Source organism: Panthera uncia, chromosome B1, assembly GCF_023721935.1.
Source record: "Panthera uncia isolate 11264 chromosome B1, Puncia_PCG_1.0, whole genome shotgun sequence".
NCBI lineage: Eukaryota > Metazoa > Chordata > Mammalia > Carnivora > Felidae > Panthera > Panthera uncia.
In genome coordinates, this window is record NC_064811.1 from 106114956 (window position 1) to 106138801 (window position 23846).

General features: G+C 35.4%; 1 protein-coding gene across 8 annotated transcripts in view; it reads left to right on the plus strand.

The window, feature by feature from the left end:
- The window catches only part of LARP1B (La ribonucleoprotein 1B), a 125571-nt gene that overhangs the window by 58030 nt on the left and 43695 nt on the right, over positions 1-23846 (plus strand). The window contains exon 12 of one of the 8 annotated variants that reach the window (XM_049631164.1): positions 8758-8859. The exons of 6 other annotated variants lie outside the window; for them this stretch is intronic. In XM_049631164.1, the coding sequence (XP_049487121.1) occupies positions 8758-8811 (54 nt within the window). In that variant the 3' untranslated portion in view covers positions 8812-8859. Of the gene's footprint in view, positions 1-8757; positions 9634-23846 lie in introns of those variants that run through there. One more of the 8 variants, XM_049631163.1, reaches the window with a different exon arrangement.

Sequence of the window (23846 nt, forward strand, 5' to 3'; positions counted from 1 at the left end):
TCCATCATATATCTATACTACTTCTTTATCCATACATCTGTTGATGGACTCTTAGGTTGCTTTCATATCTTGGCTATTATAAATGATGCTGCAGTAAACCTATATATTTTCGAATTAGTGTTTTTCTTTCCTTTGGATAAATACCCAGAAGTAGAATTTCTACTTGTAGTAATACTACATGTACTACTACATGTAGTATTTCTGGTTTTAATTTTTTGAGGAACCTCTATACTATACTGTTTTCTGGCTATGCCAGTTTACATTTTTACCAACAGTGCACTTTTCTTCACATCCTTGCTAACACTTGTTATTTCTTGTCTTTTTGTACTGGACATTCTCACCAGTGTGAGGTGATACTTCATTGTGGTTTTGCTTTCATTTCCCTGATGATTAGTGATGCTGAGCATCTTTCCATGTGTCTGTTGGTCTTCTGAATGTCTTCTTTGGAAAAATGTCTACTTAGGTCTTGTGTCCATTTTTAAATAATACTGTTTGTTTTTTGGTGTTGAATTGTAGGAGTTGTTGATATAGTTTGGATATTAACCCTTTATCAGCTGTATCATTTGCAAATATTTTCTCCCATTTAGTAGGTTGCCTTTTTGTTTTGTTGATGGTTTTCTTTGCTGTATAAAAGCTTTTTAGTTTGATACAATCCCAAGTTTTTACCTATAGTGACTTCCAAGATTCTATTTTTTAATAGTATAAAACAATCATGAAGAATCTATTTTCTATGACTGCCATAACAAATTATCACAGATTTGGCAGCTTAAACTAACGTGAATTTATTATATAATTTTGTAGATAAGCAGTACAGGTGAAGTCAGCTGGTTTCTCTACTCCAGTTCTACAAGACTGAAATCCAGGTGTTCCTGCCTGAGGTCTTAGCTGTAGATTTTATGTGAGAATCACTTCCAAGTTTATTCGCATTGTTTACAGAATTCAGTTCTTTGTGGCTGCATGTAGAGTTGAGGTCCTTCATTTCCCTTTTGGCTGCCTGGAGCCTTTTGACTCCTTTAGACCACCTGCATTCTAGGTTAGATTGCTCTGTCAGTCTTCAAATCAGCAACAGCTTGTGGAGCCCTGCTTTTCATCTGTCTTAGTTTTTCTTCTGCTGCATCTCTTCTGTCTGGTTGGAGAAAATTCTCTGCATAATCCAGAAAAAACTCCCTATCTTCAGGTCACTAAATAGAAATCTGAATTACACCTGCAAATCCCTTTTTGCCATTTATTTAACATAATTACATTTTATAAGGATCGGGATCTGGATGTTGTTAAGGGACCCTTCTGCCTACCATAGGGTAGATCTTTAAAAGGTAGAGTTTTTTTAAAAGGTAGAAGTTTTAACCAGACTTTTAAGAAGATTATTATAATAATTGAAAGGTGTTACGGAAGACATAAGTAGGAAGAGAAATACTGAGTTCATGTTTGAAAGATCTGGTGGGTAGTTTTCCCGAAGTCAATTCAAAAGTCAATTAAATACCATTAAGTATTTCAATGGATTTTCTTAAAGGAATTTGATAAACTGATTCTAAAATTTATATGGAAATGTAAGGGACAAGAAACTCCTCATATTCCTAAACTTGTTGTAACAAATTAAAGATAAGGACTATAGGAATGGAATAGGAAGTCCTGAAACAGTTGCATGTGTATATGCACAGTTGGTAAATGACAGGTAGGGTTAAAGATCAAAGAGAAAATCTGATTTTTATGTATGTGTGTTTCTTTGTTTCTTTTTTATTTTTTTGAGAGAAAGTGCGAACAGGGGAGGGGCGGAGAGAGAGGGGTACAGAGGATCTGAAGCAGGCTCATGCTGACAGCAGAGAGCCTGATGCGGGGCTCAATCTCACAAATCGTGACAACTTGAGCTGAAGTTGGACACTTAACTGACAGAGCCACCCAGGTGCCCTGAAAACCTGATTTTCAGTATGTGGTGCTTGGAAAAATTGTGTGGAGAAGAAAGTGAAACTACAGATTTTTGCCTTCTAGTGTCATTCAGATCTACTCCAGTGAAAGGCAAAAGCAAAGACCTGTTAAGGGATAATAGTAAAAGATCTTCATGATCTCAGAGTAGGGACAGGTTTCTTAAGTGAACACAAAATTCACAATCATAAAGGACAAAATAAAAACATTTACCACAAAGAATTATTTATTAAACATCAAAAAGAATGCCTATGTAGTTCATGAAATTAAGAAAAAATAGTTTCCATTCATGATGTGATAGGTATTATAATAGGGGGTGCCTGGTTGGTTCAGTTGGTAGAGTATGTGACTCTTGATCTTGAGGTCGTGAGTTCAAGCCCCACGTTGGCCGTAAAGATTACTTAATGGAATTTTAAAAAAATGTACAAATCAATAAAAGATTCAGTAGAAAACTGACCATACGACATGAACAAGCATTTCACAAAAGATGAAGCCCAAATGATTGAAATAATGAAAAGGTGTTCAACATTATTAATCAGGAAGATGCAAATTAAAACGTCAATGAAATGTTCCATAAAACCCATATGAGCAAAGTTACAACATTGGACAAATTTTTGGGAGTATTTGGAACAAGAAACTCATTAATATGTAGGAATAAAAACGTAAAACCATCTCTTACTGCTTACCATCTCTACTTAAGAATATGCTTTTGAGGGGCGCCTGGGTGGCGCAGTCGGTTAAGCGTCCGACTTCGGCCAGGTCACGATCTCGCGGTCTGTGAGTTCGAGCCCCGCGTCAGGCTCTGGGCTGATGGCTCAGAGCCTGGAGCCTGTTTCCGATTCTGTGTCTCCCTCTCTCTCTGCCCCTCCCCCGTTCATGCTCTGTCTCTCTCTGTCCCAAAAATAAATAAAAAACGTTGAAAAAAAAAATTTAAAAAAAGAATATGCTTTTGAGTTGCATTGTTCAAGTATTAACCATATGTGGTTATTGAGTTTTCAAAATGTGACTAGTCCAAAAGGAGATTTTCTTTAAATATACAATATTGGCTTTTGAAGGCTTAAGAGGAAAGAATGTAAAGCATCTCAATGATTTTTATAATTATTGCATATTGAAATGATAATATGTTTGGTTAAGTAAGATACTAAAATTTCACCCTTTTAAAAATCTTTTTTTTTTAAGTTTATTTATTTATTTTTTGAGAGAGGGAGGGAGACCACGAGTACAGGCAGAGAGAGAGGCAGACAGAGAGAATCCCAAGCAGGCTCCACACTGTCAGCACAGAGCCTGACATGGGGCTTGAACTCACAGACTGTGAGATCATGACCTGAGCCGAAATCAAGAGTTGGATGCCTAACTGACTGAGCCACCCAGGCTTCCCTTAAAAATCTTTCTTTCTTTTTTTCTTTCTTTCTTTTTTTTTGTGAGCAGCAGGCAAAAGTTTATTAGAATATAAGATTAAAAAGGAAGAATAGTAGGAAAGCTCTCTTTACAGAGGGGATTTTTGAAAGTGAATGCCCCTAAAAATCTTTTTAACGTAGCTACTGGAAAATTTTAAATTACTTGTGGTTTCCATTTTGTTTATATTCACCAGCACTTCTCTAGAGGAGCTTAGAAGTGTTCATCAGGACATGATATTATACATGGAAAATCCGATAGACTCCACCAAAAGTCTGCTAGAACTGATACATGAATTCAGCAAAGTTGCAGGATACAAAATCAATGTGCAGAAATCAGTTGCATTCTTATACACTAACAATGAAGCAACAGAAAGACAAATGAAGAAACTGATCCCATTCACAATTGCACCAAGAAGCATAAAATACCTAGGAATAAATCTAACCAAAGATGTAAAAGATCTGTATGCTGAAAACTATAGAAAGCTTATGCAGGTAATTGAAGAAGATATAAAGAAATGGAAAGACATTCCCTGCTCATGGATTGGAAGAATAAATATTGTCAAAATGTCAATACTACCCAAAGCTATCTACACATTCAATGCAATCCCAATCAAAATTGCACCAGCATTCTTCTCGAAACCAGAACAAGCAATCCTAAAATTCATATGGAACCACAAAAGGCCCCGAATAGCCAAAGTAATTTTGAAGAAGAAGACCAAAGCAGGAGGCATCACAATCCCAGACTTTAGCCTCTACTACAAAGCTGTCATCATCAAGACAGCATGGTATTGGCATAAAAACAGACACATAGACCAATGGAATAGAATAGAAACCCCAGAACTAGACCCACAAACGTATGGCCAACTCATCTTTGACAAAGCAGGAAAGAACATTCAATGGAAAAAAGACAGTCTCTTTAACAAATGGTGCTGGGAGAACTGGACAGCAACATGCAGAAGGTTGAAACTAGACCACTTTCTCACACCATTCACAAAAATAAACTCAAAATGGATAAAGGACCTGAATGTGAGACAGGAAACTATCAAAACCTTAGAGGAGAAAGCAGGAAAAGACCTCTCTGACCTCAGCCGTAGCAATCTCTTACTCGGCACATCCCCAAAGGCAAGGGAATTAAAAGCAAAAGTGAATTACCGGGACCTTATGAAGATAAAAAGCTTCTGCACAGCAAAGGAAACAACCAACAAAACTAAAAGGCAACCAACAGAATGGGAAAAGATATTTGCAAATGACACATCGGACAAAGGGCTAGTTTCCAAAATCTATAAAGAGCTCATCAAACTCCACACCCGAAAAACAAATAACCCAGTGAAGAAATGGGCAGAAAACATGAATAGACACTTCTCTAAAGAAGACATCCGGATGGCCAACAGGCACATGAAAAGATGTTCAACGTCGCTCCTTATCAGGGAAATACAAATCAAAACCACACTCAGATACCACCTCACGCCAGTCAGAGTGGCCAAAATGAAGAAATCAGGGGACTATAGATGCTGGAGAGGATGTGGAGAAACAGGAACCCTCTTGCACTGTTGGTGGGAATGCAAATTGGTGCAGCCGCTCTGGAAAGCAGTGTGGAGGTTCCTCAGAAAATTAAAAATAGACCTACCCTATGACCCAGCAATAGCACTGCTAGGAATTTATCCAAGGGATACAGGAGTACTGATGCATAGGGGCACCTGTACCCCAATGTTTATAGCGGCACTCTCAACAATAGCCAAATTATGGAAAGAGCCTAAATGTCCATCAACTGATGAATGGATAAAGAAATTGTGGTTTATATACACAATGGAATACTACGTGGCAATGAGAAAAAATGAAATATGGCCTTTTGTAGCAACATGGATGGAACTGGAGAGTGTGATGCTAAGTGAAATAAGCCATGCAGAGAAAGACAGATACCATATGGTTTCACTCTTATGTGGATCCTGAGAAACATAACAGAAACCCATGGGGGAGGGGAAGGAAAAAAAAAAGAAAAAAAAAAAAAAAAGAGGTTAGAGTGGGAGAGAGCCAAAGCATAAGAGACTGTTAAAAACTGAGAACAAACTGAGGGTTGATGGGGGGTGGGAGGGAGGGCAGGGTGGGTGATGGGTATTGAGGAGGGCACCTTTTGGGATGAGCACTGGGTGTTGTATGGAAACCAATTTGACAGTAAATTTCATATATTAAAAAATAAAAAAATAAAAAAAAAAAAAAGAAAAATTTCTGAATTTATCCAAAACCTTTCAAGCATCTATTGATATGATGGAATGCTTTTCCTCCTTTAATTTGTTGATTAATATTTACAAATTTTCCCATATTTAACTATCTTTAAATTTCTAGAATAGACTAGTGTTGATAACTGTGGACTATTTCTTGATAATCCAATGAATCCTATTTAATAAAATGTACAGTGTTTGCATCTGTAAAAAAAGAAAAAAAAAAAAAAAAAAAGAAGTGTTCATCAGGAATAATACATGACAGTACAGCAGAATGTTCATAATATTCACAGATTGGAAATAACCAAAATACCTATCAGCAACTAACTGGACATTATGGTATAGTAAACAATGCATAAATTATAGAGTAGTAAAAATGAATTACAGCTATAAACATCTTTATCAATGAATCTGGAAAGCAGCTGAGTGCAAGAAGTTAAGAAAGGTTGTGTATAGAATATGATTCCATAAAGGTTAAGGGATGGCTCAGTTAGTTAAACATCTGACTCTTGGTTTCAGCTCAGGTCATGATCTCGCAGTTTGTGAGTTTGAGCCCTTCATCGGGCTCAGCACTGATGCTGCGGGGCCTGCTTGGGATTCTCTGTCTCTCCCTCTCTCTCAAAATAAATAAATAAACTTAAAAAAAATTCTAAAAGAAAAGCCAGGAATGATTAATCATGTAAGTCAGAATTTGGGTTGTGTTAGGGAGAGGGACTAGGATACACAGGGGTTCTAATGTATTAACAGTGTTGTGTATCTAGTTGTTGCATGAATGTTTTCTGGGAAGTTGCACATGTATGTTTAATACATTCTTCTGTATGGCATGTTTCATAACAATACTTAAAACCAGGCTAATATGAATAGGGATGTGTGAGATAAAAAGAGACAAGCCAAAGTGGAATAATTCTCTTCTTAGAACTGCAGGGTTATTGCTCTTTGGGCTAAAACTCAAGGTAGGTTGAACCTGTCTTTTTTCTTTTTTCTTTCTTTCTTTTTTTTTTTTTTTTTAACATCTAACTACTCATTTTCTCGTTCAGTGGTCTGCTTGGGGTAGTGGTGGAAACTTGAACAGTGGTGAAGGCATTATTAATAGAAGACATACAGATAGGTCCTCCATCCCAGATGTGTCTCTTTTTAGTCATATTGCTGGCTGGCCTCTGGGCCCATGGGGCTCAGGAATTGTCCAGTCTACTATCTCTCATGATACCTCCCCCTAATTAGAAATCTTTAGTTTGAATCTGCAGAACAAGGGAGAGAAACCATTACAACCAGTTCCTTAATCATTGTACTCTCTGTCCAAGTTGCTTATGTGGAAACCTAAATATGCTCATACCTTTGTTTCCAGCATTTCAGGGAGAACCTTCAAATCAAAAGCTGCTGAATCACATCAGTCAGAGTGCTTACCTCATTTTTAGGTTCATAGCATTTGCTGTTGTGCAGTATGCCAGCTTTGTCCAGTACTTCCTGGAGTATTATGTGACATTATCACTGGTGGTCTAAGTGTCCATTTCCAGAGTTCTCCTTGGAGAGAGAACATTTCCAGTTGCTGAATAATCTGGACTGCAGAGACATTGTTGAGAGAGTTCACTGAATGTGGGTTCTCTCTTCTGCCTTGACCCAGATAATGTTCTGGAATTGTGCATACCCAGTGGCTGCTGCTCGCTCTTGATTTTGCTGACTACTTCACTGTCTTTTGCCACATTCCCCTTACGAATGCAGGAGGGCCCTTCTCTGTATTTGTTGCAGATAGTGAGAGGAATTTCACCTGTGGTGAAGTCTTTGTATATAGCTGGAAGTGGTGTAAAATTTGCTAGGAGATAACACATCATCACCTAGCAGACAATCACATCATACTGACTTGGCAAGAGGAGAGTCATCTAAATTTTTCCTCACCACCAATTGAGCTGTTCCTTTTCTCACTAGGAAAGAACACCAAGTTGAGAACCTCTCTGGCAAAACTGAGGTCTATTGTTGATCAAGAATCAACTTGTGTACAAGTTCACTGAGTACAATTTTGGACCAAAACTAACTTTTGTGAAACTCAGATGGGGATCGTTCTTCTCTACCTCATAGGGTTGTAAAGACTTGAAAACTGTAAAGACTGGGCATGTTTGAGAAAGAACAAAGGCCATATAGTTATGTGGGACCAGTAATAATTAATGACTAATACCAGTGGAGGGGAGACCAGGAATTTAAAGATTGCAGAATCTACAGGCTTTACATAGAAATTAATGACATCAAAGTGTAGTCTGTGGAGTTATTCCTGGGTGCCACAGTGTTAGACATTTACATGATTAGTCCTTTTGTGTATTTTAAAATGCAAAACTCTTGATTCTTCTTCCTAATACCTTACTCTGAAAGACTTTCTCAGATCACTTTCCTCTCATGCACATGAGGCCCTAAATCAACTGTAGTCACTCTCTAGAAATATTTTGAGGGGTGCCTGGCTGTCTCAGTTGGTAGACTGTATGACTCTTGATCTTGGGGTTGTGAGTTCAAGCCCCACACTGGGGATTTAGATTTAAAATCTTAAAAAAAATAAAATCTTGGGGCGCCTGGGTGGCTCAGTCGGTTAAGCGTCCGACTTCGGCTCAGGTCATGATCTCACAGTTTGTGAGTTCAAGCCCCGCGTCGGGCTCTGTGCTGACAGCTCAGAGCCTGGAGCCTGCTTCAGATTCTGTGTCTCCCTCTCTCTCTGACCCTCCCCTGTTCATGCTCTGTCTCTCTCTGTCTCAAAAATAAATAAACATTAAAAAAAAAAAATTAAAAATAAATAAATAAATAAATAAATAATAAAATCTTAATTTTTTTTTTTTAATGTTTTGAATTGACATCCTGCTGGAGAGACAGGTGAATCAGGATACCTGATTTCAGGTTTTGCCTCATTATTTAAATTCCAGCCATAATCCCTTGAATACATCAGTTTCTTATTTTAACATACATACTTCAAATATGGTAGCTTTATAATAAATTAACTCTTTGCCAAGGATTCAATCATTAACATATATTTGAGTGCCTGCTCTGTGCCAGATGGTGCTGGGAGCTAGGAATATGGTAGTGAACATGACTGACTATTGAAAATGCAATCTCCCAATAATTTATAATGATGGTGTTGTTGGGAGTAGGGTGGGTGGATGGAGGTATTTAGACCAGAAAATCTGTGCAATACATAACTACTATAATTGACCATTGAATTTAGTTATGAGACTCTTCATAAACAGGAAAGAAGAAACTTGCTGAGTTACCTCAGTGGAACAGTTTGGGAAAAAATCTGAAAGAAGAAATGACTAGTGGAAATATGAGTATAATACATTCAATTGTATGTGAGTATTAAATATTATATAGAATAATATGAGTATTGAACTTTGGTATAAAATATTGGAGAAATAGTACCTGAAAGGTCATAAGCAATCATTGTGTGTGTGTGTGTGTGTGTATGTGTGTGTTAGTATATTTTTAAAGAATGGAAAATACTGGAACATTTTACATGGTGATGGTGATGGGAATGGTTGAGTCGAAAGGGGAAGTTGAAAATATAAAGGGAATAGAAAAACTAGGCTAAGTTCTCAGTAAGAGACTGGCTAGGACTCAGAACATGTGGATCAGGAGTTGTCAGCCTCAGCCCTATTGACATTTTGAATCATAATTCTTTTTTGGTGCAACATTGGATGGTTAGCATTATCCTTGGTCTCTACCCTTCAGATACTAGTAGCACCCTATCCCCACAATAAAGAAAAATGTACCTTTAGAAAAGCTGTGGGGTAAAATCACCTTTAGTTGAGAAGCATTTATACAGAGATATTGGCCTTTCAAAGTGACTCTGTTCTTTATCTGGAGAGAAGCAGAACATGAGTGTGGGGGTGCTCGTAGATTTGGTGGTGGAAATATGAGGGAGTGAATTCCTTCTCAAACCTTTCTCAGTGAATTATGGGTCAAGGTTATGGGGCTGGTGAAAGTGTCGAGAGTGATGAAGATAAAAAGTCATTTTTGTAGAATGAAAGATTAGAGTTCTTAGAAAAATCAGAGATTCCTAGTGAGCAGTGGGAGACTAGAGGCTATTTCTTTTGGAGGAAGTTTTACTATAGAGGCATGAGAACAGAGACCAGGCAGAGGAAAATGGAGTACCATGGTACTGAGATTATTACAGACTTATTTCTGAAACTGTTGAATAAAAGACCATCTAGATCTTACTTGGTCTTGAGCCATTTGGCTTTCCCATTAGACCATATTCTCTTGCTTTTCCTCCTACTTCTATAGCCACTTTTTTTTTTTTTTTTTTTTTTTTTTTAGTTAGATTTACATGCTTATCTTCTCTTGGTTCCTTAAATGCCAGTGATTCCTAGGCTTATGACTTAAGACCCTCACTACGCTTCCTAGGCAGTCTTTCTTTCTACTCGGGGCTTCATTCATAACTGTTGTTTTAATCCCAACTCTTTTACGTCTAGATTAGATTTTGATTCTGAATTTCAGTTACAATGTATCTAGGTGTTTCCTGGGACATTTCATCATATTTGTCCTAGAGGCCTTGAAAAATCAACATACCCAAAACTGAATTTATTAACTTCTTGATTCAAAACTCCCCTCTGTAGCTCCTTTTCCTCCCCACCAAAAATCAAAACTCTGTGTTGCTCTATGATTCCTATCCTGGTAATTGGCTCAATGATCCCTGAACATTGGCATGGGTATAGCCCTCTTGCCTCACATTAGTCTGTAAGCTTCATTTATACTCTCATTTTTCATGAATTCTTTCGTATCTCTTTTCATTCTGTCACCCTTATTGCTCCTCTGTCTGTACACTGAAATACTTGTTTCCCAAAGATACTCTTCCTTTCTCTAAGCTTTCCCATATGTTTCTCCAAAGTCTTGATATACTCTTGCCCATCATCTTTGCTAGACAAACTCCTATTCATATTTCAAGTTTGGACATCAGCTTCTTTGAGCATCCTTTCCTGGTCTCCACTTCCTGCCTTTTCCCACAGCACCTTATATAAACTACTATTACAGCAGAATACAAGTGAATAATGTTGATTCAAGTGTTCTGTTTATGATTATATATATGGCTAGGTTCCCAGATGATCCCTCTGTGGAAAATAACTAAAAATCCTAGATAAAATTATTGAAAAAAATTTACAAAAAAATAAGGTATACTCACTAATTCCACAGATAGACCGAATGTGAGAACCTAGAGAAAGAAGCTCAGTTGAAGAACAGGCATTTCCTCAGAGGGCATGTACTAAGTAAAGTGAACTCCGTTTTGAAATGCACAGCCTTATGAACATGGAACAGGAGATAAACCCAAGTGAGGAAGTAAAATACGAGACGAGGCTATACCTTCAGTGTGATTATGAACTAGAAATTAACACATCCACTCAAATGAGGCATAAAGAGAAGAAACTATAACAAAACTTGCATTCTGAATCTTGGTTCTGAATGGAGGCGGGTGGAAAGTGCTCTGAGAACTAACCATGTGATGGTAGTCATTTATGTATATGCAGTTCAAATTCCTAATATATTTTAGTAGTCTGAAAAAAAGTTAAAACTAACAATATAAAGCCATTCTAGACTGTAATAATCATAGGTACCTGACATAAGCAAACCCATATCCTCTTTGGGGGAACTTATTTCACAGGATGGCAGACTCTTCTGTATAGGGCTGGATAGTAAATATTTTTGACTTTACCAAATATTTTGGCCCATTGGTTGTAGTTTCCTCCCCTGAATGACTTCATTCCAAGCCTCAAAATAGTTCACAAAGTATTTTTTAATGTTTTATTATTATTATTATTATTATTATTATTACTATTATTATTTGAGAGAGAGAGAGAGAGAGAGAGTGAGTGAGGTAGGGGCAGAGAAAGAGAGAGACACAGAATCTGAAGCAGGTTCCAGGCTCTGAGCTGTCAGCACAGAGCCTGATGTGGGGCTTGAACCCACGAACCACAAGATCATGACCTGAGCCAAAGTTAGATGCTTAACTGACTGAGCCACCTAGGAGTCCTACCACAAAATATTTTCTGAAGAAATTAAGTAGCTCAGAGAAAAAAATTATGAAACACGTAAGGAAATAAGATACCAAATGCATTATTACAGCTGAAATAACAGCAGAAAGAAACCCACAGATACTTTGGATGTTGGAGTTCCCCACTCACAGAATATCAGTCACAGAATATAATAAATGTTTTACATGGTTTAATTAATAATGATGAGGTAAAAGATATGGGAAGGGGAAAATCAAAATGCAGATTTGAAAAAAGGAACAATTCCTATAAGTGAACATTCATTTAAAATTAAGAATTCATGGTTGGATTTAATAGAGGTGAGACAAAGGTGATGAGACATTGAAGATTAGTAAATTGGAAGAGAGGTCGGTAGAAACTACCTGGAATAAAACACAGAGTGAAAGGGAAAGTATGAAAGACAGCCAGGAAATGGAGTTAGAAGATCCAGTGTACGGATACAACTATAGTTCCAGAAAGAGGAGGGAGAAAGCGGAGCTGGGGCAATAAATGAAGATATAGGGCTAAGATTTTTCTAGAACTCATGGAATGTAAGTTTGATATTTGAGTTTATTTCAGAAATAGGCTAATTTAACATTAGGAAATCAATTTGCCACATTTAGAGGTTAGAAGAGAAAAGTATAAACAATAAATATAGCAATAGCATTTGATAAACTTATATATATTTATGATTTAGAAAAAAGAATTTGCAAAATAGATGTATCTGTAACCTAAATAAAAATATCTTTTATTTAGGAACCTGCATTTAACATTATACATAATGGTAAGAATTTTAAAACATTCACTTAAAGAATGGGATGAAGTTAATAACTATTTGGAAAATTCTAGAAATTTAAAAATATTATAATTATTAGTCTATAGCAAGATTCCTAGATATAAAATCAATATGTAAAAATATTTTTGCCTTTCTTTGAGCAACCAGAAAAATGAAAGTTTTAAACAGGCTACTGTTTATAATAGCATCAAAATGTAGTAAGTAGGACTCAGTTATAACAAAAGATGTGCAAGATTTTTGTGCACAGCATTATAAACTTTATTAAAAAGATACTAAGGGATTTAAATAGAGATGCTATCTTCATAGATTGTAAGAATTAACATTGTAAAGATGATCCTCAACATCTTGATTTATATATTCATTACAGTTCCCAATGTCCTCCCCCATTCTTTCTTTTGTTCCCTTATTATTAGGAGGAGCTGATTCCAAAATTTATATGCAAGTGCAAAACGTTAAAAGTAGCAAAGACACTTTTAAAAGAAAAAGTGCAAAGTTGGCTTGCTCTACCAGATTTTAAGACTTTTTGATAAAGCTACAATAATTACAATAATGAGGTGCTCATAATGCATATATAGATAATTTGAGAGAATGAAGAACGAGGAATAGTTTAATTATATTCAGACATAGGATGTATGACACAGGTGGCTATATTGCAAAGGGGAAAGAATGCACTACTTAATTATGCTGAGTCAGTAAGATACTTTCGTGACGGAAAAAAAGGAACCCTGCCTCCAACTACATTTACATTAATTCTAAGTGGATTAGAAACCTAAATGTGAAAGGCAAAACAATAAACCTTTTCTAAGAAAATATCTCAAATCACTTGGGAGGGTTTTTTCCATAAATATACAAACATAGAGGTTTTTTTTTAATGTTTTATTTATTCATTTTGAGAGAGAGAGAGTACAAGCCCTCTCTGAGAGGGGCAGAGAGAGGAAGAGAGAGAATCCCAAGCAGGCTCCACGCTCTCAGTGTAGAGCCTGACATGGGGCTCGAATTCACAAACCATGAGATCACAAACATAAAGTTATTGATGCATTTTATATCATTGAACATAAGTATATTCATAAATAATTGATTAATTTTAATATATGTTTGCATTTACTTGTGAAATTTTTTCCTTTCATAATTCTCTTACTCTTGATTATGGCCTTTTCTTTCCAATTGAAGTATTTAATGTTTCTTATAAGGCTTGGTTGGTGGTAATGAACTCCTTTAACTTTTATTTGGGAAACTTGTTCTTTTGAGAACTTCCGGGAAGTTTGGGAAACTTCTTCTATTCTGAATCATAACCTTTCTGGGTAGAGTATTCTTGGTTGCAAATTTTTTTCCTTTTGGTACTTTGAGTATATCACACTACTCCCTATTGGCCTACAACATTTCTGCTGAAAAATCAGCTAATAGCCTTACAGTGTTCCCATTGTATATAACTGTTCTTTTCTCTTGCTAATTTTAAGATTCTCTCCTTATCACTACCTTTGTGCCATTTTACTTATTGTGTGTCTTGGTCTAAACCTCTGTGGGTTAATTTTGTTGAGTGGTCTGTTTCCTGGATCTGGGTGTCTCTTTCTTTTTTCGCATTAGGCAAGTTTTCAGCTCTTACTTCATTAAATAAGTTTTCTTCCCCCTTTTCTTTTTCTGGGATTCCTATAATGAAAATGTTATTATGCTTGATGATGTCATTGAGTTCCCTTAATCTCTTCTCATTTTTTATAAGTTTTCCTTTTTTACTTTTAAACTTGGTTGCTTTTTATTACCCTGCCTTCCAGATTGATGATTTGTTCTTCTAATCTGCTACTGATTCCCTTAGTGTATTTTTTATTTCAGTATACGCAGTATGGAGGTTAAAGCAGTAAAATCAATTATATTTACAAAAATCAGCCAAGGGATTCATGAAGTAAAAGGATATGAAGGATGAAATCATATACATAAAATGTAAGGGGGGGAGTAAAGATTTAGTGCTTTTAAAATGGGTTCAAACTTAAGTGACCATTAGTTTAATATAGTCTGCAATATGCATAAGATATTATATATGAACCTAACATAACCACAAATCAAAAACCAATAATAGATACAAAAAATGAAGAGGAATCCAAGCAAAGCACTAGAGAAAGCTATCAAACCACAAAGGAAGAGAGCAAAAGAAGTACACAGAGAAACTATAAGAACAGCCATAAAACAAGTAACAAAATGACAATAAGTACATACCTATCAATTATTACCTTAAATGTAAATGGACTAAATGCTCCAGTCAAAAGACAAGGGATGACTAAATGGATTTTAAGAAGGAGACTCACTTCAGACCTAAAGACACATGCAGAGTGACAGTGAAGGGAAGAACATTTTTCATGCAAATTAAAGCAAAAAGAAAGCTGGGGTAGCTATATATATATATATATATATATATATATATATATGACAAAATAGACTTCAAAACAGAGACTGTAATGAAAGACAAAAAAGCAAAAAAGGACGCTGGGAATGACACAACAAGATGATATAGCAATTGTAAACATTTATAATGCACCAAACATGGAAGCACCTAAACACATAAAGCAACTATTACTAGAAATAGAGGAGGAAATTGGCAGTAACACAATAATAGTAGGGGACGTTAACCCCATTTACATCAATGGATAGATCTTGCAGACAGAAAATCAAGGAATCGGTGGCTTTGAAGGGCATGTTAGACCAAGTGGACCTAATAGATATGTTTGTAACATTCCATTCATAAAACAACAGGATGCACATTCTTAAGTGCACATGAAATAGATCACATGTTAGGCCAACAAAACAAGTCTCAATAAGATTTAAAAATTTGAAACCATCTTTTCTGACTATAACAGTGTGAAACTGGAGATCAACCCAAGAAGAAGTTTGGAAAGAACACAAATACATGGAAGCTAAATAGCATACTACTAAACAATGAATGGGTCATCCAAGAAATCAAAAAAGAAATGAAAAAAATAGGCAAAGGACAATGAAAACACAATGGTTCAAAAACTTTGGAATGCAGTAAAAGCTGTTCTAAGAGGGGGGATTATAGCAATACAGGCCTACCTCAAGAAATAAGAAAAATTTCAAACAACCTGACTTTACACTGAAGGGAGCTTGAAAAAGAACAAAGCCCAAAACCAGTAGAAGGAAGGAAGTAAAGAATATAGCAGAAATAAATAGCAAAAAAGTAGAATAGATTAGTGAAACCAGGAGTGGTTCTTTGAAAAGATAAACAAAATTGATAAACTTTTAGCTAGAGTCATCAAGAAAAAAAGGGGACCCAAGTAAGTCAGAAATGAAAGAGAAATCAACACCACAGAAATGCAAGATTGTAAGAGAATATTATGAAAAATTACATACAAATTAGACAACCTAGAGGAAATCAACAAATTTCAAGAAACCTATAACCTTTCAAAACTGAATCAGGAATAAAGAGAAAAGTTGAACAGACCAGATACCAGCAATGAAATTGAATCAGTAATCCAAAAACTCCTGAGAAACAAAAGTCCAGGACCAGATGGCTTCACAGGTGAACTCCACCAAATGTTTAAACTATTCCAGAATATTCCAAAAAGTAGAAGAGGAAGGAAAGCTTCCAAATTCATTCTACAAAGCCAACATTACCCAGAGACTAAAACCAGGTAAAGATACCACAATAAAACTACAGGATAATATCTCTGATGAACATAGATGTAAAAATCCTCAATAAAACATTAGCCAACTGGGGCACCTGGGTGGCTCAGTCAGTTAAACATCCGACTTTGGCTCAGGTCGCGTTTCATGGGTTCAAGGCCCATGTTGGGCCCTAGCCTGACAGCTCAGAGAGCCTGTAGCCTGCTTTGGATTCTGTGTCTCCCTCTGTCTCTGCCCCTCCCTTCTCTCTCTCTCTCAATTTCTCTCTCTCTCTCTCAAAAATAAACATTAAAACTTTTTTTTAAATATTAGCAAACCAAATCCAGCAATATATTTTAAAGAATTATTTACCATGATCAAGTGGCATTTATTCCAGGAATGCCAGGGTGGTTCAGTATTCACAGTCCACATGATGCATCTTATTAACAAGAGAAAGGATAAAAATCTTTTGATCATCTGAATAGATGCAGAAAAAGCATTTGACAAAGTATAGCATCCATTCATGATAAAGACTCAACAAAATATGTTTAGAGGGAAAAATACCTCAACATAATAAAGTCCATATATGAAAAACCCACAGCTAACATCATCCTCAATGGTGAAAAACAGAGCTTTTCCTTTAAGATCAGGAACAAGACAAGGATGTTCTCTTACCACTTCTATTCAGCATGGTACTGGGAGTCCTAGCCAGAGCAATCAGATGAGAAAAAGAAAAGGCTTCCAGATTGGTAAGGAAGAAGTAAAATTTTCATTATTGGCAGATGACATGATACTATATGTAGAAAAACCCTAAAGAATCCAACAAACTGGGGCGCCTGGGTGGCTCAGTCAGTTAAGCGTCCGACTTCGGCTCAGGTCATGATCTTGCAGTCCATGAGTTCGAGCCCTGTGTCACGCTCTGTGCTGACAGCTCAGAGCCTGGAGCCTGTTTAAGATTCTGTGTCTCCCTCTCTCTGACCCTCCCCCGTTCATGCTCTGTCTCTCTCTGTCTCAAAAATAAATAAAGGTTAAAAAAAAAAAAAAAGAATCCACCAAACTAACTACAAAAATAACTGATGAAAACTGATGAATGAATTGAGTAAAGTCACAGGATACAAAATTAATAAAAATCTGTTGAATTCCATTACACTAATAATGAAGTAGCAGAAGGAGGAATTAAGAAAATAATCCCACTTACAATTGTACTAAAAAGAATAAATATCTAAGAATAAACTTAGCCTAGGAGATTAAAGACCTGTACTCTTAAAACTATTAAACATTGGTGAAAGAAATTGAAGATGACATAACAGATGAAAAGGTATACTGTACTCATGGATTGGAAGAAACAATATGGTTAAAATGTCTATACTACACAAAGCAATCTAGAAATTTAAATCTTTATAAAAACATCAACAACATTTTCCACAGAACTAGAGCAAATAATCTTAAAATTTGTATGGAACCACAAAAGACCCCAAGTTGCCAAAGCATCGTAAGAGTAGGGGCATCTGGGTGGCTGAGTTAATTAAGTCTCTGACTCAATCACACCTCAAGTCTTGATCTCAGAGTCATGAATTCAAGCCCCAAGCCTACCTGAAAAAACAAACAAACACAGAAAACAAACAAACAAAAAACAAATATAGAGGTATCACAATCTCAAATTTTAAGATATACAACAAAATACAGTAATCAAAACAGTATTGTACTGGCAGAAAAACAGACGCTTAGATTAACGGAAAGGAACAGAGATCCCAGAAATAAACCCATACATATATGGTCAATCTACAATGAAGGAGGCAAGAATATATATATTTATATATTCTCACCTATATATATGTATACATGTATTCATATATGTACACCTACACACACACACACACACACACACACACACACACACATACCATATAAAATGGAGAAAATACCATCTTTTCAACTAATGGTGCTGGGAAAACTCGACCACTTTTTTACATCATAATACAAAAATAAACTCAAAATAGATTAAAGACCTAAATGTGAGACCTGAAACCATAAAACTCCTCTAAAATATAGGCGGTAAGTTCTCTGATATCAGCCATAGCAATCTTTTTTCTAGATACGTCTTCTTAAGCAAGGGAAACAAAAGCAAAATTAAGCTATTGGAACTACACCAAAATAAGCTTTTGTACAGTGAAGGGAACCATCAACAAAACAAGACAGCCTCCTGAATGGGAGAAAATATTTGCAAATGCTATATCTGATAAGGTGTTAATATTTAAAGTATATCAAGAATTTACACTAAACACCAAAAAGCAAATAAGCCAAAAATGGGCAGAGGACTTCATTAGATATATAGATGGCCAACAGATACATGAAAAGATGCCCAACATCACTAACCATTAGGGAAATGTAAATTTAAAAGCCATAATGAGATATCATCTTATACCTGTCATAATGACTAAAATAAAAAACACAAGAAATAAATGTTGGTGAGGATGTGGAAAAAAAAGGAACCCTGTGCACTGTTGCTGGGGGTGCATGCAAGTGCAGCCACTGTGGAAGACAGTATGGAGGTTCCTCAAAAAACTCAAAGTAGACTTCCATATGATCCAGTAATTCCCCTATTGGATATTTACACAAAGAAAATGACACTAATTCAAAAAGATATATACACCCATATGTTTATTGCAGCATCATTTACTATAGCAATGATATGAAAGCAACCTAAGTGTGCACTGATAGATGAATGGGTAAAGAAGTGTTATATATGTATATACATTGGAATATTACTCAGCCATAAAAAAAAGAATTAGTTCTTCCATTTGCAACAACATGGATGGACCCAGAGGGTATAATGGTAAGTGTGATAAGTCAGTCAGAGAAAGATATACCATAACATCTCACTCATGTAAAATTTAAGAAACTTAAATAAATAAAAAAGAAACTAAAAAACAGACTCTTAAATACAGAGAAAAAAGTGGTTGTCAGAGGGGAAGTAGGTGAGGAGATGGGTAAAATAGATAAAGGAGGTTACGTGTATACTTATCATTATGAACAGTGAGTAATGTATAGAACTGTTGGATCATATTGTACACCTGAAACTAACATTGTAAATTCTACTTTAATAAAAAAAATTGTTTTTAAAAAACAACCAAAAAAGTATTCTTTATTAAAGAATACCTAATGGAAGATAGGGTATTAAAAGATAATTTCCAAATTGAGAGAATATATTTTAGAATATATAAGACCTAAAATGCCTGTCCAGAGTGTGTCAGAATTCTTAAGACTCAATAGGCAAAGACAGAAAGCCCCGTTTAAAAATGGCCAAAGACTTGGATGTGGTTTTTGGAAAAGTGGAAATCCAAATGGCTAATAGACAAATGAAAAACTTATTTCATTTTATTTAATAAAACCTAATTATTATTAATTAGGAAGATGTAAGTTAAAACACAATAAAGTGTTTTCATATTAACAATATTGTTTTATGTTCTCAGTGTTACTCTTCTTTTATCATTGATTTTTATTACCTATTATTTCTCCCTTAAACCACCCATCAGATACATATATGGTTTTAAGTACAGTCCCACATCATAATATGCAAATGTAAATTTATCATGCATATAATAATGTTAGGATCATATTTATAAAATATTCAAACGTTTTGCTGAAGCACTTGAGCAAGTTTATGAAAATTCTAACTTGGTGGCTCTTTCTGTTCGTGGTCATCTTTCTTCTTACAGGTTCATTTTTAAAATAATTCAAATGGTGTTTATGGTTCTCAGCTTTATTTTTAAAACATAAAATCCCTTAATTGTAAAATTAGGTCCTTAAAGATTTGGTGTAACTATACTTGTTTGGACATTACTTTCCAGTGGTCAGGACATTGCTAAAGTGTATATATCCCGTTTCCTTATGTGATTTAGCATTTTAGAGTTTAATTACATTAGTACCTATGTTCATTGAGTAGAATGGCAGTTGCATTGCTGGCACATTACAGTTACTGTTATTGCTGCACAAGTATAAAACAAATTTCTAGAAGTTAAACGTTAGTGATGGTACTTTACTGAAATTGAAGATTGTTTGGGCAGGTGGGATGGGACTTGACTATGAAGCTATGTAGGAATTTAGAATAAGGAGCAGTTGCAATTCTTACAAAGTGGTGTGATCAAAAGATGATTTAATAAGGTTTAATCTAACAGAGGCAATAGCATAGGTCAGAGTAGGTCAGAAATTGAGTTTAAAACTCATTTCTAATAATCAAGGGTGAAATGAAATGCTGAGCCAAAGGGACTTTTTCTTTTCAACACACATTCATTAACAACTGATTATGTTCTAGCCTTTATGAGAATGAAAAAAAATGCCAAATTGGGCAGAGATTTAAAAAAAAAATTTTTTTTTAATGTTTATTTTTGACAGAGACAGAGCATGAGCAGGGAGGGGCAGAGAGAGAGAGGGAAACACAGAATCCCAAGCAGGCTCCAGGCTCTGAGCTGTCAGCACAGAGCCCAAAGCAGGGCTCAAACTCACAGACCGGGAGACCATGACCTGAGCTGAAGTCGGATGCTCAACCGACGGAGCCACCCAGGTGCCTCAAGGGCAGAGATATTAAAGAAACGAGTCATAGTACTGGTGTGATAGAAATAGAAACACTTAACAAATAAAAACTGGGAGGAAACAATATTGAGATCAGATTTGGAAATGTGTTGATGTCATGTTTTGTATTTATGTAAAATGTCTTTTATCCTCTCTCTAAATACTAGCGATGATAAGAAAGCCTCAGATGTAGATTTTAGTATTTAGTATAGAAGGGAGAACTAAAACTGGGAAAATGATTGAACTTTTAAGGCACAGAAAAACAGAAGAGGAAAACAAAAGAGAAAAGAATGTCCACTAGTAGTTACTAGGAGAAAAAAAATAGATGTAGTTATGTATAGTTTTACTTGAAGAAGACAAGAAAGTAAATGGTTTCTGGGATCATGATCTACAAAGGGACATATTCTGTCTCAACTTTAATTTTTCTTTACGTTGGTTTCTTACTTTTTCTAAGGTCATATTCATCCTTAAAAACTTTACTTAAATGTTCACCCCCTTCCAGCATTGAGATTGCAACTCATATTGATATAAATAAGAGGTGAGAAAGTTGAAGCACCAAGTGTTCTTTCTAGAAGCTTGGCTGAGGAGAACCCTTCCCTTCCTGTTTCAACTCCCTCTCTCATTCTCACCAGTATGAATTATAGATAAATGTATACTTCTGAAATGTAAATGTCTGAAAGACATTTTATTAAAGTGTATTATTTTTTATAAATATTATAGACATGTTTCTGTATCAGTAATATATATAAATATGTATTTTGTTCCTTCTAAGTCTTTTGTTTTGGAGTGTTTCAAACCTTTGGAAAAGTTGCAAGAATAATACAGTGAACACAAGTATACCCTTCACCTAGATTCAACAGTTGTTATTAACATCTTATCACAATCACTTTGTGTATCTATATAAACATTTATAGATGTATATATTTGCATTTTCTGAACCATTTGAGAGTTGTAGACATTATGCCACTTTACCATTAAATATATTATCCCGTATTTCCTAAAAACAAGTGCATTCTCCTATATAACCATAATTATCAAACACAGGAAGTTTAGCATTGATAGAATGTTATTATCTAATATATAGGGCATATTTAGATTTCCCCAACTGTCTTAATGTCCTTTATAACTTCTTTTTACTTTATTTTTTTTTGATAACCAGCTCTAACCAATGATTATACATTGCTTTTAGAATTTTATATTTTAATGTTCTTTCATTTAGACAAGTTCCTCAGCCTTTTTTTTTTTTTTTCATGACACTGACATTTTTGCAGCATCTAGGTTAGTAATTTTGTAAAATGTCCTTCAGTTTAGGTTTGCCTGGTATTTCCATATGATTAGTTTCAGTTTAATTTTTTGGCAGAAATATTACATAGGTGATATTATACATTCTTCACTACATTACCTCAGGAAACATAATGATGTCAGTTCTAGAATTGGTCATTTGGTTTTCAAGATGTGTACCATTGTAAAGGTACCTTTTTCTGTTTGTAATTTGTAAGTGATCTCTGGAGTGACAGTTTGAAACTGTGTTCCCCAGCAGTCTTCACTCAATGTTTTAGCCTCCATTGATGATTTTTGCCTGAATTAATTATTACTCTGGTGATTATATGATGGTAATTTTTCTCCATTCCCTTTATGTTAATTATTTAGCATTCTTCTGTAAAAAAAGAACTTTCTTCTCCACTCCATTTTACTTACTTACTTATATATTTATAGTGTCAGTGTGGATTCTGGAATGGATGCCTTTTCATTCCTGTCATTATTCATTTTGTTGTTCAAAATGTCTCCAATCTGGTCAGATTAGACCTCTCTCAAGATGACTCGTGTACCACTGATATATCCCCATCTCTTTAGCACTTTTCATACTTCATGACACAAGATGCTTTGCCCCTCTCTTTTTTCTTAGATGTCTGTTTTTTTCACTACCTTAACCAGGTCTTCCTGGTTCTATCCTTGATCTCTTAATGACTTTGTTATCTTGTATTATCTTGTATGCAAGTGAGAGAATCTGGTCCCAGGTCTTTATCATTAATTGTATGCTAATGACTTTCCAGTGTCTTTGTGGGGATCTAGCAGTATATAACTAGTCTATTGGATTTTCCAGCTGTCTGTCTTCTTCCACAGGCATCTCATTTATATATATTCTGTCTCCATTTTTAAAAAAAGGGACTTATCCCAAATTTGTTTCCTATATTTCCTGATTTTGGTTGGATGCCTCAGGACTCTTTATTAACTTCTAACTCCTAACATGCAGTTTGTCACTACATCCTATCTGTCCTTTCCTATTAATTCCTACTGTCTTACATTGGTTCTAGCCTGAATCATCTCTCCATGTGGTTTGTATACTTGGTTCTTGGCTCTAGTTTATTCTCTTTCTAGTTTTCCTCTTGTCAGAGTAGTCTTCCTCCTTCCTTTCTCCTTTCTTCCTTTACTTCCTAGCAAGTAAGGGAATTTACTATAAATCCAAGAAACAGTGCTTGCTTACAGGCAAGTCTTTATATGAAACTTCAAACACTGACTTTGCATTTCTGTACTCCTATCTTTGGTGTACTTTTCCTCTATGTTAGCCTCATTTTCAGTCAGGCTTTCTCCGTGAGGTTGCAATGATGGTACAGACAGTTTCAGGCTTACATGATTTTCAAAGTAAATGATCCCAAGGAAAAGAATGTATCCCTCAAATTTCTAAACTATACATTTGACCATTTCTGTATTTCTTCTTAATGCTATTCAGTGCTTCTCCCCTGCCCAAGATAAAATTCAAATTCCTTGGCAAATAATATTTAATGGTTTGGTTCCTACATACCCGTCAGTCTTCATTGTGACACTGCTTTCTGATTTAAAATTTATACTCCGTTAATACCAAGTTGCATGTGTTCCTTCTGCCTAAAATATCTTTTCATATGGTTTGCTTGCCAAACTCTCTTTCATCCTTTAGCTTGCAAAACCTAATTCAAATATTACTCCCTTGGAAAAAATCTTTGATAGCTTTTATTGTTATTGACTCCAGAAAAATGACTTTTCTACCTTTGTGCCTCATATGTGCCTATCTTTAACTCTTACACTGAAATGTAATAAATTTGTTTATAAATATTTCTTATCCCCTTTTTGAGCAAGGCAAGGTGTAAACTTGTAAAAAAAACCAAAAATTTAGTTGCAGATTGGGTAGTTCATGAGTCTTCCTGCTGAGAACTAGGAAAGTTGGTTTGTTTTTTTTTTTAAATCTTTGTGAAGGCACAGTAGAACTAACAGTGTAGAAAGAATTGTGTGGTCAAAGTCTGGAAGAAGGAAATCTAAAGAAGACTGCCATCAGGGTCTGCATTTCCCTAGAGTCATCTGT